Genomic DNA, 13,757 nt, shown 5'->3' with positions numbered 1-13,757 from the left:
AAGAAACCCTAGTTTAGTTTCTATGCCGCCAAGCCCCCATTATGTAGAAATACATGTAACCTTTAACATGAAGATAATGAATATGAATAAATAAATAAATTTTAAAAACTATAAATAACAATTCTAGTAAGAATTTGGACTGCATATGTAGTCATGCGGTCCAGGCCGCATGAAACAATTTTCCCTCTTAACCTATTTGAAAAAAACGGATAAGGCCCGTCTTCCTCGTTGATTTTTTTTTAAAAAAAAAAGAAAAAAAAAAAAAAAGAAAAAAAGAAAAAAAGAAAAAACTCATTAACCCCCATTAAATGCCCACGCTCCCCTGTCTTTCAAAAATTTTTATCTCTCATGGTTTCCATTTGCTCACACCGCTTGTGCCAGAAGTGGCTTGCTCCAGTGACTAGGGCTTTTTTATGTTCCCTACGTTAAGATCACGGTAAGAACTCTCTCTCTCTCTCTCTCTCTCTCTCTCTCTCTCTCTCTCTCTCTCTCTTTTTGCTTGCTCAGTTTTTGTTTTTTGTTTTATCCCTCTGCCTTACTTTTTACCCTAGAAATTATGGTTTCTCAATTGTGTTTTTTTGATGGATTTCTGCACTCTCCGTGCACGTTCTGCAGTATAGAGTGCTGACCTGGAATTTTGTCTTTGGCATTTTAGGGCTCTTGAGGTTTTATGCCCTTTGGTGGCAAAGTGATTGCTTTCCTGCTTTGTTAATTTGTTATTTTTATGTAAGTTGATCACCTTGCTTCTCATGTTGCTTTGAAATTTTTGGTTATAGTTCATTGCATGTTTTTGAACTAATTTGATTGTTTCACTGTGTAATTTTGCTTGTCAGGCCGCATTTTCTTCCAATACTTGGATTTTTTGTTTGTTTTGTTTACACTTTTTTTTTTTTGTTACCAATTCCCTGGTTCGCTTCAAATTGGGCTAAAAAATGGGTGAGAAAATACATTCATGGAAGGAGAACCTAGCTTCTTTCAATTTTTATTCTTAATTTTGATGAAACTGCTGAATTAATAAAGAAAACGGTTTTTTATGTTTGGATTCCTTCTGTGTATCTTTATACTAAATCATTTCAGGGTTTATTTGCTGAAATTTAAGTCCAATTATCATTTAAACGGATGGTTTGTACAAAAGAAAGTCAGAAATGTAATTTCTTCAACTATGATATGGCCCCATTGATTCAGGGAAATTTGTTCCAAAACATGGCTACTATATGACGGTTTTGGCTGGCCTATATCTAAAACAAAGCAAAACAATTGATATCCTTTTTAAAGCTTATTTAGACTAATCACATTCATATCTATCTAGTTCCATGACATTGGAATTGAATTTTTTTCAGTGGAATCTAGTCTGTGAAAAGCTCATTTTCACAGAAGAAAGGCTATAGTCATCGCATGCATTTCGGTGGCCAAAAATTGATGTCCTGAAGCCTTTTTCTTGATCACCTAACTTTTTTGTTTTGATGCATATAGGTCACTTAGACCATCTAATTTGTGGTATCTTTTTGGATTTTAGATTTTCTGAGGTTCTTTTCGTACATTTCATAGTTCATAGGGTTTGATAGTAAAATTATTGTATTATTGTTCCATTACATTCTTGCATCTAGTGTTTTTTTTTTTCATTAATTTATTTTAATGTTAAACCTATTTATTGTTATCTGCAGCTTACAATATAAGTCATTATGTATATGTAACAGTATGATCTTCAATTTGGAGCCCATGTATATGTAACAGTATGATCTGCGATTCTTTCTCCTTTTTCTTGAGATGGTGTGTACCTTCTTCATGTTGGAAGAATGGTACTTGTGGTTGAATTCTGTATTGGGGTGTTGGTTTTTATATTGTTCATGTGTATGCTGATTTTTGTGCAATTGCGCGCATGATGAACTGGTCAATTGCACCACTTTCACTTATGCACATGCACTTACCATTTTGCATATCTAATAATTATATTATCACTATTTTGTGTACAATTTCAGGCCAAACTTACAGAAGTGGCACAAGAACTGGGCAGAGGAATTCATATATTCACAAACTTGGCTTCTATACCATTTGATGGGACCCTGGCTTCTATACAATTTCTTTTGGTATGGACTATATGCCAGTTTAGAAACCAAATTGCATTTTTATCATGTGGTGTTAGTGGTGGTGGACATATGACAAATGTACCTCTTGCCAATGGGATGAAAACTAGTCTTTTCTCTAATCCAATACAGATACCCAGTTCTTCTTTAACTTTTTAAGTGGTTATTAAACACAAAAACCAAGAACTTCTTAACTTACCAGGAGGTCATCAAACACAGAAACCAGAAACTTCTTAACTTTCCAGGAGGTTATCAAACACAGAAACCAAGAACTTCTCAAGTTGACAGTTCTGTAGGAACTTCTAATTTACAGTTCATGAACTTGCTTCCAGTTATCAAACAGGTCCATACTGTAGCCTTCTTTCTATCACTCAAAATGTCCGCGTCAAAAGCCTCGGCAAGAACACACACACTCTCTCTCTCTCTCATCCCCAGTCTTCTCGAGTTCTCTCTCTCTTCTCTATTAACTTGTGAAGCCTGTTCATATTTTTTCTTTTTTTCTTATTGTGAAGTCATGAAATTTGATCATCTTCAAGCCCAATCTCCTTGAAGCCGTGTTACTATTCGCCTGGTTCTACAGTAACCTTTATCTTCTTTTCCCTTTTTCTGCTTCCTTTTTTTTATTAATGAAATTTGTTTTGAGTGGGTTTTAATTTTGAATTTTGGGGTTCATTTGTGGGGTTTTTGGTATCCATTATTGCGGTATTGTTTGTTTGTTTATCATTATGGGGAGATGCTTTTGATGGTGAAAATTTTGGTATTTATTGTTGAGAATGAAAAGGAAGTTTGTCTTGCACAAAGATGGATTTTTGAGATAACTGAGGTGTTTTATCTCTCCTATTTTATTATTTTTCAATAATTTATCTGTGTTTCTGCTCGATTCTCCATGGATTGAACTTACATTTATGATATGGGAAAATTCAAGCACTGGTTTTGATTTAGTCAGTACTAGTATAAACAGATGGGTGGTCATATTTGGATGTGGAAAGAAACTAAGAATTTATCATTACTTATGAGTGAATTCATTTGTTGTTTTGTGAAAAATACAAGGAATTTGTCGTTATTATTATGGCAATAAAACCCAATCTCTGGTTTGAGTTCTCCAAGTAAAATTGTTTTGTAATTTCTATTTTTTATGGTTGTTACTTGAATGCTTGAGCTTATATTGGTGAAAGAGAAAACAACAACACGGTTGTGCTGTCAGTAGAATAAACACATGGATTATCGTCCTTTGATATGGAAGTCACTTGAAGTTTTTGTGGTTTCAGTATGTGGAACCAAAATTTAAAACTATTTTGGTTGAATCAGTGTTCCAAAAAAATCGGGTGGTGCCTGTCCTAGCTGCCTAGCACCTAGGCGGGCGCCTTTCTGGATGGCTTAGGTTGAAGAAGAGGTGCAGGGGAATATGAGTAATACATCATAAAATATTAAAATTTTTAAAATCCAAAGTTCCAAACCATTGCAAATTTGAGAGACAGTTTTTAATTTTTCCCTAGCGCAAAATTTAAAACTCTCTCTCTCTCTCTGTGTGTGTGTGCAAACTCCTGCTCTAAAGAAAAGCCTTAAAGTTTATTTTTCTTGCACCAAGATGAGGTTCAAATTACTGGTTTTGTTGCAGAGCTCAAGAGCGTCATCTCCTTAGGAAACCATAATACATCATCGACACTCCAATTCAGCCATTTTCAAAGAGGTTTGGAGTTCCTTTCTTCTCATGTACATCATTACTTCTAGTCAGTGCTGCAGTATCCTTTGTTTGATTCTTTGGTCTGATTTTGCACTCATAAAACACTAGTTTCTGCTGCCGAGAATCAATCCTAAAAAAGAAAATAAAATTTTTGAAAATTATCTCTTTTCTCCTTTTCTCGCCTAGTTTGTAGCGTGCTGAAAATCAAATTTTGTTTATTTAGTTTCTTTTTATTGTCTCCATCAGATTACACATCTATGCCGCTTTTAAAAATGGGGATGATTTTTGAGGTTATGATAGGTTTCTGTTTGCTCACACTCAATAGTTTTGATTGCTGATAATTATCAGCAATTTTTTTGATTGCTAATATACTTTCACCCAATTTGTACTAGGGCACTGAGAATATGATTTTGCACTCCTTATTGGCATTCTTCTCTTGTGAATATTAGAAAAGAAAATTATAGTGCATGGACTAGTTTTAATAAGTGGTGAATTACGATTTCATTCAATCATTTAAAGAAGATATAAATTGAAATTTGGGGTTTATTGCTAATCGATTGCAATATTTTACCATTTTTATTCTGCAGTGGGCATAACCCAAAATATTTAGTCATTTTTTGATGGTCTCTGGTTAGTTTCTTTTACAATATTGTGTTGTTTAGAGAAAATATTTAGGTTGCTCAGACATCAGCTTAAAACTGTCTAACTTAACAAATCCCACGGGCAATAGAATTGTGATGGCTGAGTTATCAAAAATAGAAAAATTAAATGGAACCAAATTTAGGCGGTCAAAGAGGAAGATGGAATATCTCCTTTATCCAAGACATGATACCGTATGAGCTAAAAGATGACCGACCAACTGTTAGTGATAAACCTAATGTAGAGGAAAAGAAAAATTAGAAAAATTCCTAAAAGATGACCTAATAGCTAAGACATCTATGCTAATTTTTATGCAAGTTGATTTTATTAAGGATTCGAAAATTATGAGACATCTAAGAAAATACTAGATGTAATCGAAAAGAAATATGACACAATAGGAGAAACTCACCTTCAATTGCTCTTGGAACAATACAACTCATTTCAAATGAAGGAGGGTGATCATGTAGTGGACCATGTAAACAAAATGCTTGTTATGACTAAGGACCTTGCCATTGCCAGGAATGAAGTTCCTGGTCGCATGCACGTCTCCAGTCTTTTGGACAATCTTCTGACCTCATGGAAGATGGTTACAATTTCACTTTAGTTTGAATGCAAAATCCCTTAGTCTAAGAGACCTTCCCATGTAATTAATCCTAGAGCGAGAATATATGAACAAAGATAAAAAGAGTGAGCTCACTCTTGCTCAAGGTCCTCCTAAACTTGCTAACCCAAGCCTAATAACGAAAGGTTTTAAGGAAATTTCTATAAGAGGGACAATAGGTTCAAAAATAAAGGAACCAAGCTCCACAACCATGAGACTACACCGGGACTTCCAAGATGCTTAACATGTGGTAAGCTTAGCCACTTCAAAGATCTTGCCCTCAAAATTGAAACCCACAAAATTCAAAGCATGCAGGAACATGAGCAAAAGGCATGAAGTTGTTTCCTAGTCATAGAGTGTTTTCTTGGTTACCATGACATCATAGGATGGTCGGTTCATTTTGGGCACGAGCTGTCATATTGCAAGCGCCAATGCCCTTTCCAAAGACTTAGGGGGCGTTTGATAATAGAGAAACTAGGTGAAAGTCCCAGACTTTCCCTTAAACTATAGCTTTCCCCAGTTTGGAACTCACTTTTCCCCATTTTATAGTTCCCTTAACTAAAACTACGACGCAGGGTCACCCTGCACTGCAACTCTCTGGGAAAACTTTATGACCCTCTCCCATCCCATTCCTCATTCTTACTTGCTCCACTCTCCCTCCCAGCCCATCTCCACCAGAACTTGAGTTAAATTCTAAGCCTACCAACTGAGGTGATAGGTTTGCTGACTGCATTAGAGCAAATTAGAGAGAGAGAGAGAGAGAGAGAGAGAGAGAGAGAGAGAGATGACATTAATGCTGCAAAGTTGTTGAATGGTTTTAACCACCAAGGAAATGGCTCTTGTTTTAATCCCCGCCTTACATTCACAATGCCCCGTTAGCTTCTCCATCCGACCTTCTCCCTAAAAACGAGCAAATCATTGTTCTTCACTTATAAATTTCTGGTCTCTCTGCTTAATCTCTCTCATCTTTGTATGCTATGATATATGGGCAGTGTCTCAATGGTTTTGGATGAATTAGGGTATGGGATCTGGGAAATGGGGCCTAGTGGTCACAGAGATACTGGATTTTAAGCATTTTAGGGTTATAAGTTTTTAAAACGTAGGGTTTCGTTTGTGGATTAGGTTTTAAGGTTTTGAGAGCTTTATTTTTCATTTATTTCATTGTTGTTGTGCTTTGTGGGTTGTTCTTTTCTCTCCCACTTTTTGTGCTAGTAGGAAACATGTCCAATTGCAATTTGAAAGTATAATCAAAGGGGTAGTAGTTTAACTTGAAAAATAGTCAATTGCATAATCAAACACCCCCACAGAACAAATAAGAATTCTTCAATCTACAATTAAGTGAAACTCAATTTGAAATTTTTTACAAATTTCAAAATTGTTGAATCCTGTGGTTTAAAAAACGGATCGGTGGCCCAGATCGGGCACCCCAAAAACCCATCCGGATCGGTGGATCGGCGATCCGAATAGGGAATCGGTCGGATTAAACTGTAAAAAAATATAAAAAAATATAAAAAAATTATTAAAATTTATTATAAATGTTGTTTTTTTGGAATCCAATAAGAAATCGGGATACTATATTATTTATTTTCATTTTTTTCATCAATATGTGAATATTGAGATATTTTTTCTCTGTATGAACTTATTTTAACCGTTAAATTACATCACACAAAATAAAAATCATAGAACTATCTTGGATGAAGTATATAATCATATATGGACTACAATAAAGGATGATTTTTTTATAAGAATATTTTAGTTTTTTTGACAAAAACCTTTTATTTTTTCACAAGAAATATTTGTCGTATTACATTTTTTTTTGTTTTTAGCAAGATCCTTTTTTGAAAAAAAATACTTGTTGTAGTATTTTGTTTTTATAAGAACTTTTTTTTTTGATAATATTTTTTATTACTTTTTATTTTTTTGACAAAAACTTTTTTTTTTATGACAAAAAAAAGAAATTTGACAAGAAAAATAATTGATAAGAACCTTTCATTTTTTTTTATAAGAAACTTTTTATTTTATTGATAAGAAAAAATTTGACAAAAAGCAAAATTGATGAAAAAACCTTTCATTTTTTTGATAAGAAAAAAATTTGAGAAAAAGTGAAATTGATAAAAAACGTTTCATTTTTTTCCTATGACAAAAATACTTGTTGTATTATTATTATTTTTTAAGAACTTTTTTTTTTTTTGACAATATCTTTTTATGAAATTTTTTTTTTTGACAAAAACTGTTTATTTTTTTGACAAAAAAAAGAAATTTGACAAGAAAAATAATTGATAAGAACCTTTCATTTTTTTTTATAAGAAAATTTTTATTTTATTGATAAGAAAAAAATTTGACAAGATGCCAAATTGATAAAAAAACCTTTCATTTTTTTGATATTAAAATTTTTTGACAAAAAGCGAAACTAATAAAAATACCTTTCATTTTTTTATAAAAAAAAATTTGACCTCAAAAATAAAATTGACAAGAAAATAGTTGATAAAAGATCCCCCTTTTGTCCCAAGGAGAATGGAACCCACGCCCGCCACATGCAGAAAGAAAGTTATAACCAGTAAGCCACATGCTACTTAGTAGTATTAAAAGCGCGAACAAAATGTATAACATATTAATGTTTCAAGTTACTACCTTCACATTATCCCACATCGAAGAGGTAGAAGGAAGTTGTAGTGAATAAATACCTCTTTGTAGTTAACGAGGATAACGCGTGCGAAGTGAGGAGAGTCACGTGACGAGGTGTGCGGACCTTAAGGTACATGTACTTTTTAAAATTTACAAAAATGGCCATCGAAGAAAATTTACAAAAATGCCCATTGAAGAATCTACGGGCCATGACGTCATGAATCGAACAATCGGGAGAATCATGACGTCACATGACGATTTACGGCATGGAATTGCCGGTTCTTCTCTAGAACCGAGCGATTTTCGACATTTCACTGGAACCGGATCGGGTCTGCCGATTCCCGAGTCGAATTGGACGAGTCCGGTTTGACTCGCCGACTTTTGAATCATTGGTTGAATCAAATGCTGCCCAAGATCCTTCTTTTATTCTAACTGTAACTGAGCATATCTTACTTGACATATGCTTTATACAACTTTCTTATTAATCGGAAACCATTTTCGACATTTTGTTTATTCTTGCACTTCTTCATAAAAAAAAAGCACGTTTTGTGAGCTTGCTTATTCAGTTTAGTTTTCATGGAAGTGCCAAACATAAAGACTATCATTTGGGAGGGAGTGAGAGAGAAAAATTGCATGTTGATTGAGCTAAGCATAATCAGCAATCCACTATCTATTGGACAAAAAGATTGTGATAAATTTTTATCAATAATTTGAGAGAAATTTGAGATACATTATGTTATAACTTTGGACCAATGTAAGATTTATATGTTTCACATGATCATATTCCATATTTTTATTTGGTTTTATGTATTCTACCCTCATTTCTCTATGCTATAGTGTTATTGTATTGTACAGGGTGCTTTATATTGATATGATTGGATTAACTGCTGCAGTGCTAGTAATAGTAGTGTATGATATATCCTTTATGTTGTGTTTCTGATTTAATTCTTATGGTTTTGTTAAAACTATCTGTTTTTAGCTTTTGAGTAGGGTCATGGCCCTACAATTGTGCAGTGGAATCTCAGCATTGCAAAGTATACCTGCAAAACCCAGCTTCTACTGTGAGGGTTTGACCCACAAAATTGCAGTTAACAGATTTTCTTGTGTTTCTCTCCCTCGTGTCGTGTTTTCGCGCCCAATTGTTTCAAACTCATGGAGGCAGCAGCCATCAAGAGGTATCTACTAGTTATTTAAAAATTTCTTAACTTTTATGAAATGAGCAATGATAATTAGATATGGGATAGAAGTAATAATCTAACATCTGTACTCGTTACATTGGATTTTTGTGAGGGTTTTGACACCAAGATTTCTTTTTTTTTAACAGTTAATGCAAACCCATGAGAATGCTTATTTGGTTTGTCTATGAGTAAAAGGACTAATTGCTAAATTCTATGTTTCTCGGCTTTTTCCTTCTTTTTTTTTTTTTTTTTTTGAATTTCAAATTTCTAAGTTTCTCTTTTCGAGGCATAATTTTGTGTCTCTGATTGTTTGAATTTTATCTGTTCACTTCAATAAGTTACAAAACCCGACATCTTTAATAGAGTCAGGAAGGAAATGGAGGGGTATCCTGTGAGGAATTCGTTCTAGTTCATGGTTTGGTCATTTGTGCTTACATTTATGCATACATAGTCGCCATCATCATCATTTGAGCTGTATCCCAACTATTTATAGTCGGCTACAAGAATTCTGTTCCGCTACTCCTCCCTATCAAGTGCTATAGCCTCAATCAAACTATAAGTCATCATATCTCTTCTTGCTTTGTCCATCCATGTCCTTTGGGCACTTTCTCTTGCCCTTTTAGAGCCTTCCACTTCCACGTATACCCTTTGTCAAACCATAAGTCGGCATACATACATGCATACACAGACACTATATATGTATATATTTATGTATGTATTTATTTATTTAGGATGAAAATGGCATGACCACCTTGCTTTGGTATCATGACTTTGACTTGGGTTAATGGTAAGGAAAAGTTGTATTCTTAAATGGACTATGGAACCATAATAAATACTGCCCTCTTGTCGGGAAAAGGCTTGGTGCATTTCCCCTCACCAGAGACAACTCAACTAGGCAACCTGAGCAAAATGACAAATAAGTTAAAAAAAAACAAACCTATCAATTTCAACATGTTCTTAAAATTTCTGTGTTTTTTGTGAAACTTTCGGGTAGTGACAATTGAAGACACTATTTGTCACCTTATAATGGCTTGAGTATAGAAGCTTAGTGGTGCCCATATTTATCGGACTACTACTAGAAATTTTTCCATGTCTGTATTGATCAATTCTGCATAATCATTCAATTGTAGCTTGCCTTTAATCCCTTTCCTATGTTTCATCATATACCGAATTTTGATTTGTCTTCTACAAGAATCAATAAACATGAAAAAATAAAGCACAATTTTGCATTATTTTGGTTGGTCATGTGAAATTTCCAGCAAGCTTCTCACTATTTGGAAGTTTGGTCAATGAGTTCAATATTCATTAATCCTCTCTTTTATCCATTTTATCTTCTCTCTATTTGAAACTTAAATCTTCTCACTGTTTATAACGCTTTAAAGAAAAGTTTAGCTAGTTGAAACTTAAATCAATGTTCGCAATATTTATGGAAAAATAGGATTTGCTTTTTGCGCGGGTACCCACCTCTCGGCTTCCTCCTCTCCCTTGCTATGTGGCTCGAACGGCAGCCTAACAAGCACTATCCCTTCTCTTTCCTCCCTTCACCGGCTTCCCTCCCTCTCTACGAGTTATAGGCTCAAGCGCATGGGGCCAAAGGCCTCAAAGGATGTCCCTTCCTCCTACCGTTACCCCCCAATGACCAAAAAGCCCAAGTGGTGGTGGCGAACCCTTGCCTGCCTTCCATACCTAATGCCCCTCCATGAAACTTGGATGTATGCTGAACCCGCCTATAATCTTCACCCCTTCTTAGAGGATTTTGAGTTTCTCACCTACCCATTTCTTGGGTCAATAGGGAGACTACCTGGTTGGTTCTTGATGTTCTATTTCTTCGTCGCCTATTTGGGTGTTGTGCGGCGAAAGGAATGGCCTCACTTCTTTAGGTTCCATGTGGTGTTGGGGATGTTACTTGAGATTGCTTTGCAGGTGGTCGGGACAGTTAGTCGTTGGCTGCCGTTGTCGATGTACTGGGGAAAGATAGGGATGCACTTTTGGACAGCCGTCGCGTTTGGATACCTCTTTACAGTGCTCGAGTGCATCCGGTGCGCGCTTGCGGGCATGTATGCTGATGTGCCCTTTATGTGCGATGCAGCGTACATTCAGATCCCATATGATTAAGAGAGAGAGGGAGATAGAGAGAGGATTGGTTTGAGATGATTTTATGTGTTGTATTGTAAGAACTATATGGATATGGGTTGGTATTTGGATAGATATTGTTTTGGAGAGAGAGAGAGAGAGTAATGCCTTACCAAAATCTCTCTCTAAGGAAGTGAAAATCTCTGGCAAAAAGTTGTGGTTCATTTAGGGAGTCATTCATTCTCTGTGGAACAATGTGTTCATTTCTAGTTAAGCCGTACATGAATGGCTTGAAGAAAAAAAAGGAGTGTATTGCACCCTGATCTCCTCTGATTATGGGAAGTCTGTGGCCATCAGTGTTATCCCCCTCCAATCGAATGATGGACAGTAATGTAAAGAGAACGTATCACCTGGGTCATGTCATAAATTGATTGGACGGTGATAGCATTTGCAGCCATGGGTTTTTTATAACGATATGGATCATGGGAAACTTTTTTTTTTTTTTTTTGACCGCGGTTATCAAATTTTATTAATGCAAATCATATTACATCATAGATGATAGAGATAGAGTCAAAGCGAGAGCCATCAACCAACATGTTGGACTCCCTGGAGACATGTTTAAAGGTTAAGGTTAACAACTCCGTCAAATTCGTCACTTGTCGCCAAATGGATTTCAACTTCCAAGGGACTCTTTGTTCGAGCTTGCACTACTTAAATAACATTAAGCGAATCGCTTTTCACCGTAATCAAATTTCCCATATTTTTAGACTTAAGAAATTGGAGACCAAAGAGTAGCGTTGAGAACTCACCAAAATTGATCATGGGAAGCTTTCTTTGGGAATAACTAATCGTGGATGAATGTAAATCTGGTAAGGCTCACGTGATTGATATATAAGCTGGTAAGTTTTTAGTACGGCATTGAATACTGTAAGGTTATTTATTTTTTGTACGAGGAGGTCACAATTGGATTTGAGATTTGACAACTTAAAGTTTGTCACATAGTTCAAGAAATTATGTTTTGATTTTTTTGTTCGGTTGATAGTACCATATGTTGCATCTATTGGATAAGGAAAATTGTTTGGTGCGTCCATGCCTATACCTGCTACTATGGGGGTTAAGAGATCCTACACCATCCACCAAAATCGGGTCTTGTAAATACTAGTTCTTCAAAGAAAAAATAAAATCAACGGTTCAAATATTTTTTCCAAAAAATATCATTTTTACTTTTTAAAATTTACTTATTTTCATATATTAATAATGTCCATGTTAAAAATTACATATTCCTTAAAAATTATGATCAAATTCTACTTCAAAAATAAATTATTAAGGGGACCTCTATATGTGAGTGTAAGGACTCATAAAAATTGTCATATTGTGATTTTCTCGTACCAAAAGTAAATGATCTTATTATATACATTCCCTTCTAGTATTAATAGTTTTGTTGGAAGTTGCTTGTAATTATACAAGCTCGAATTGAAGTATGGTTCCATTGGAATTAGCTGTTAGATATACAAGCTCGAGTTGGAAGGAAAATCAAATTTTTAGAAGAAGTAATGAAAATATTAGGGTCTATTGCATTTCAGAGTGAAAGATGTATACCCCTCTCCCTAAAGCTATTATTGTGAATAACCCCCTGGGCTTATTTAAAAAAAAACCCCATAGAAGCTCCCAAGTTATTAAGAAAACAAGAAAAAACCCGCTTAACCTTCCTCTTTGTCTTTTCTATTATCCAAATTATTTCATTTATTTATTTATTATTTTTCTAATGACCTCATTGTACGATTGGATTTTGTGATGCCTCTTTTAACGTACTTGTCAAGATGAGAATATACATGGAAGGTTGCTAGAGAAAGAGGATGAGGTTCACGAGTGAGAAAGAGAGAGAGAGAGGCAGAATTTTTTCGAGATTTAGATAACATGGTGATTAGGAAAAAAAAGAAGGATAAATGCTGTAATTTGGACAAGCGAAAAAGATAATGAGGGAGTTAAAACGTTTTATTTTGTTTTGTTTTGTTTTTTTTGTGTTTTTAAATTTGGGGTTTCCATGGCTTTTCATAGGACTAAAGGCATTATTTGGACTACAATTTTATAGAGGGGGTATATGTTATATCAGCAATTCATATGCCTTAAGATGTTTCTCTCTCCCTCTCGCTCGCTCTCATGACATTTTTCTCACACATAAGGTTCTATGTGGACAGATCTACAACTTTACTAAAGGATTCATTAGAAATACATACAAGAAAAGTTATTTAGAAATGGTATTGTATACTATTACACAATTTACTATTATTATAAGGACGCTAGAATCACTCCTAGACATTAGATTTCAAATTGAATGGCTAACTCCTAGACATTAGATTTTAAATGAAATGGCTTAGAACATATTGTAAAATTCATTTTTTTTTTTTTTAACTTTGAATCTAATCAATAATACAATTACAACCACCGAATTCAAAATCTAATAGAAAAAAATAACGACGAGCTCCTTGTACTAAAAGTGCCTGTGGCTTCTTTGTACTTAATTCTCGTTAGCTTCATACACACTCACACATTGGTTAGGATAGTGCGATTTAGGAGGATCATTTTAGGCTTAAAATTTTACAAACCACATAATGTCCATTCATACTGTGCGTGTATTATGCACGGGAACATACTGTGCATCCACTCCCTCATTGAAAACACCTATTTTTGGTCATAAAATTTTACGAACCATATAAAAATTACTAGATAATTCTTTTAAAAAGAAAAAAAAATTGAAATTTGAGTTTTCTAGCCCTTCGAAAAATTGGACGGCTTCTATTCAATCTCGAGACATTTGCTTTTTCTGGTGCATAGAGAATTTATTTCGGAATAGTTTTACCAATATTAGTCTA

At 34.5% G+C, this 13,757-nt stretch overlaps 1 protein-coding gene across 4 annotated transcripts; it reads left to right on the top strand.

Moving 5' to 3' along the window:
* Positions 1-350: 350 nt before the first annotated feature.
* Positions 351-11,423, top strand: LOC18422864 (protein TIC 20-I, chloroplastic). 4 transcript variants are annotated; one of them, XM_088871308.1, is made up of 6 exons: positions 351-436; positions 656-726; positions 1,980-2,087; positions 3,703-3,774; positions 8,624-8,808; positions 10,250-11,423. In XM_088871308.1, exons 5-6 carry the CDS (start codon positions 8,628-8,630, stop codon positions 10,924-10,926), a joined length of 858 nt encoding a protein of 285 aa, XP_088727434.1. In that variant the 5' UTR covers positions 351-436; positions 656-726; positions 1,980-2,087; positions 3,703-3,774; positions 8,624-8,627; the 3' UTR covers positions 10,927-11,423. The 4 variants fall into 4 exon arrangements, with proteins under 4 accessions (XP_088727434.1, XP_088727432.1, XP_088727433.1 ...); XM_088871306.1 differs by having other exon boundaries at positions 8,613-8,808; XM_088871307.1 differs by lacking the exon at positions 656-726.
* Positions 11,424-13,757: the final 2,334 nt, after the last annotated feature.

The sequence above is a fragment of the Amborella trichopoda genome, chromosome 7 (genome assembly GCF_054954075.1).
Source record: "Amborella trichopoda isolate Santa Cruz 75 chromosome 7, AtrichopodaSantaCruz75HAP2 v2.0, whole genome shotgun sequence".
Lineage (NCBI taxonomy): Eukaryota > Viridiplantae > Streptophyta > Magnoliopsida > Amborellales > Amborellaceae > Amborella > Amborella trichopoda.
Note: the sequence above shows the minus strand (reverse complement) of the source record. Positions and strands in the feature narration are given on the sequence as shown.

Coding starts and splice junctions, on each gene's coding strand:
- LOC18422864 (XM_088871307.1), top strand. CDS start 8,628: ATGGCCCTACAATTGTGCAGTGGAATCTCAGCATTGCAAAGTATACCT. Junction 8,809..10,249: donor GAGGCAGCAGCCATCAAGAG/GTATCTACTAGT, acceptor ATGGAAAAATAG/GATTTGCTTTTTGCGCGGGT.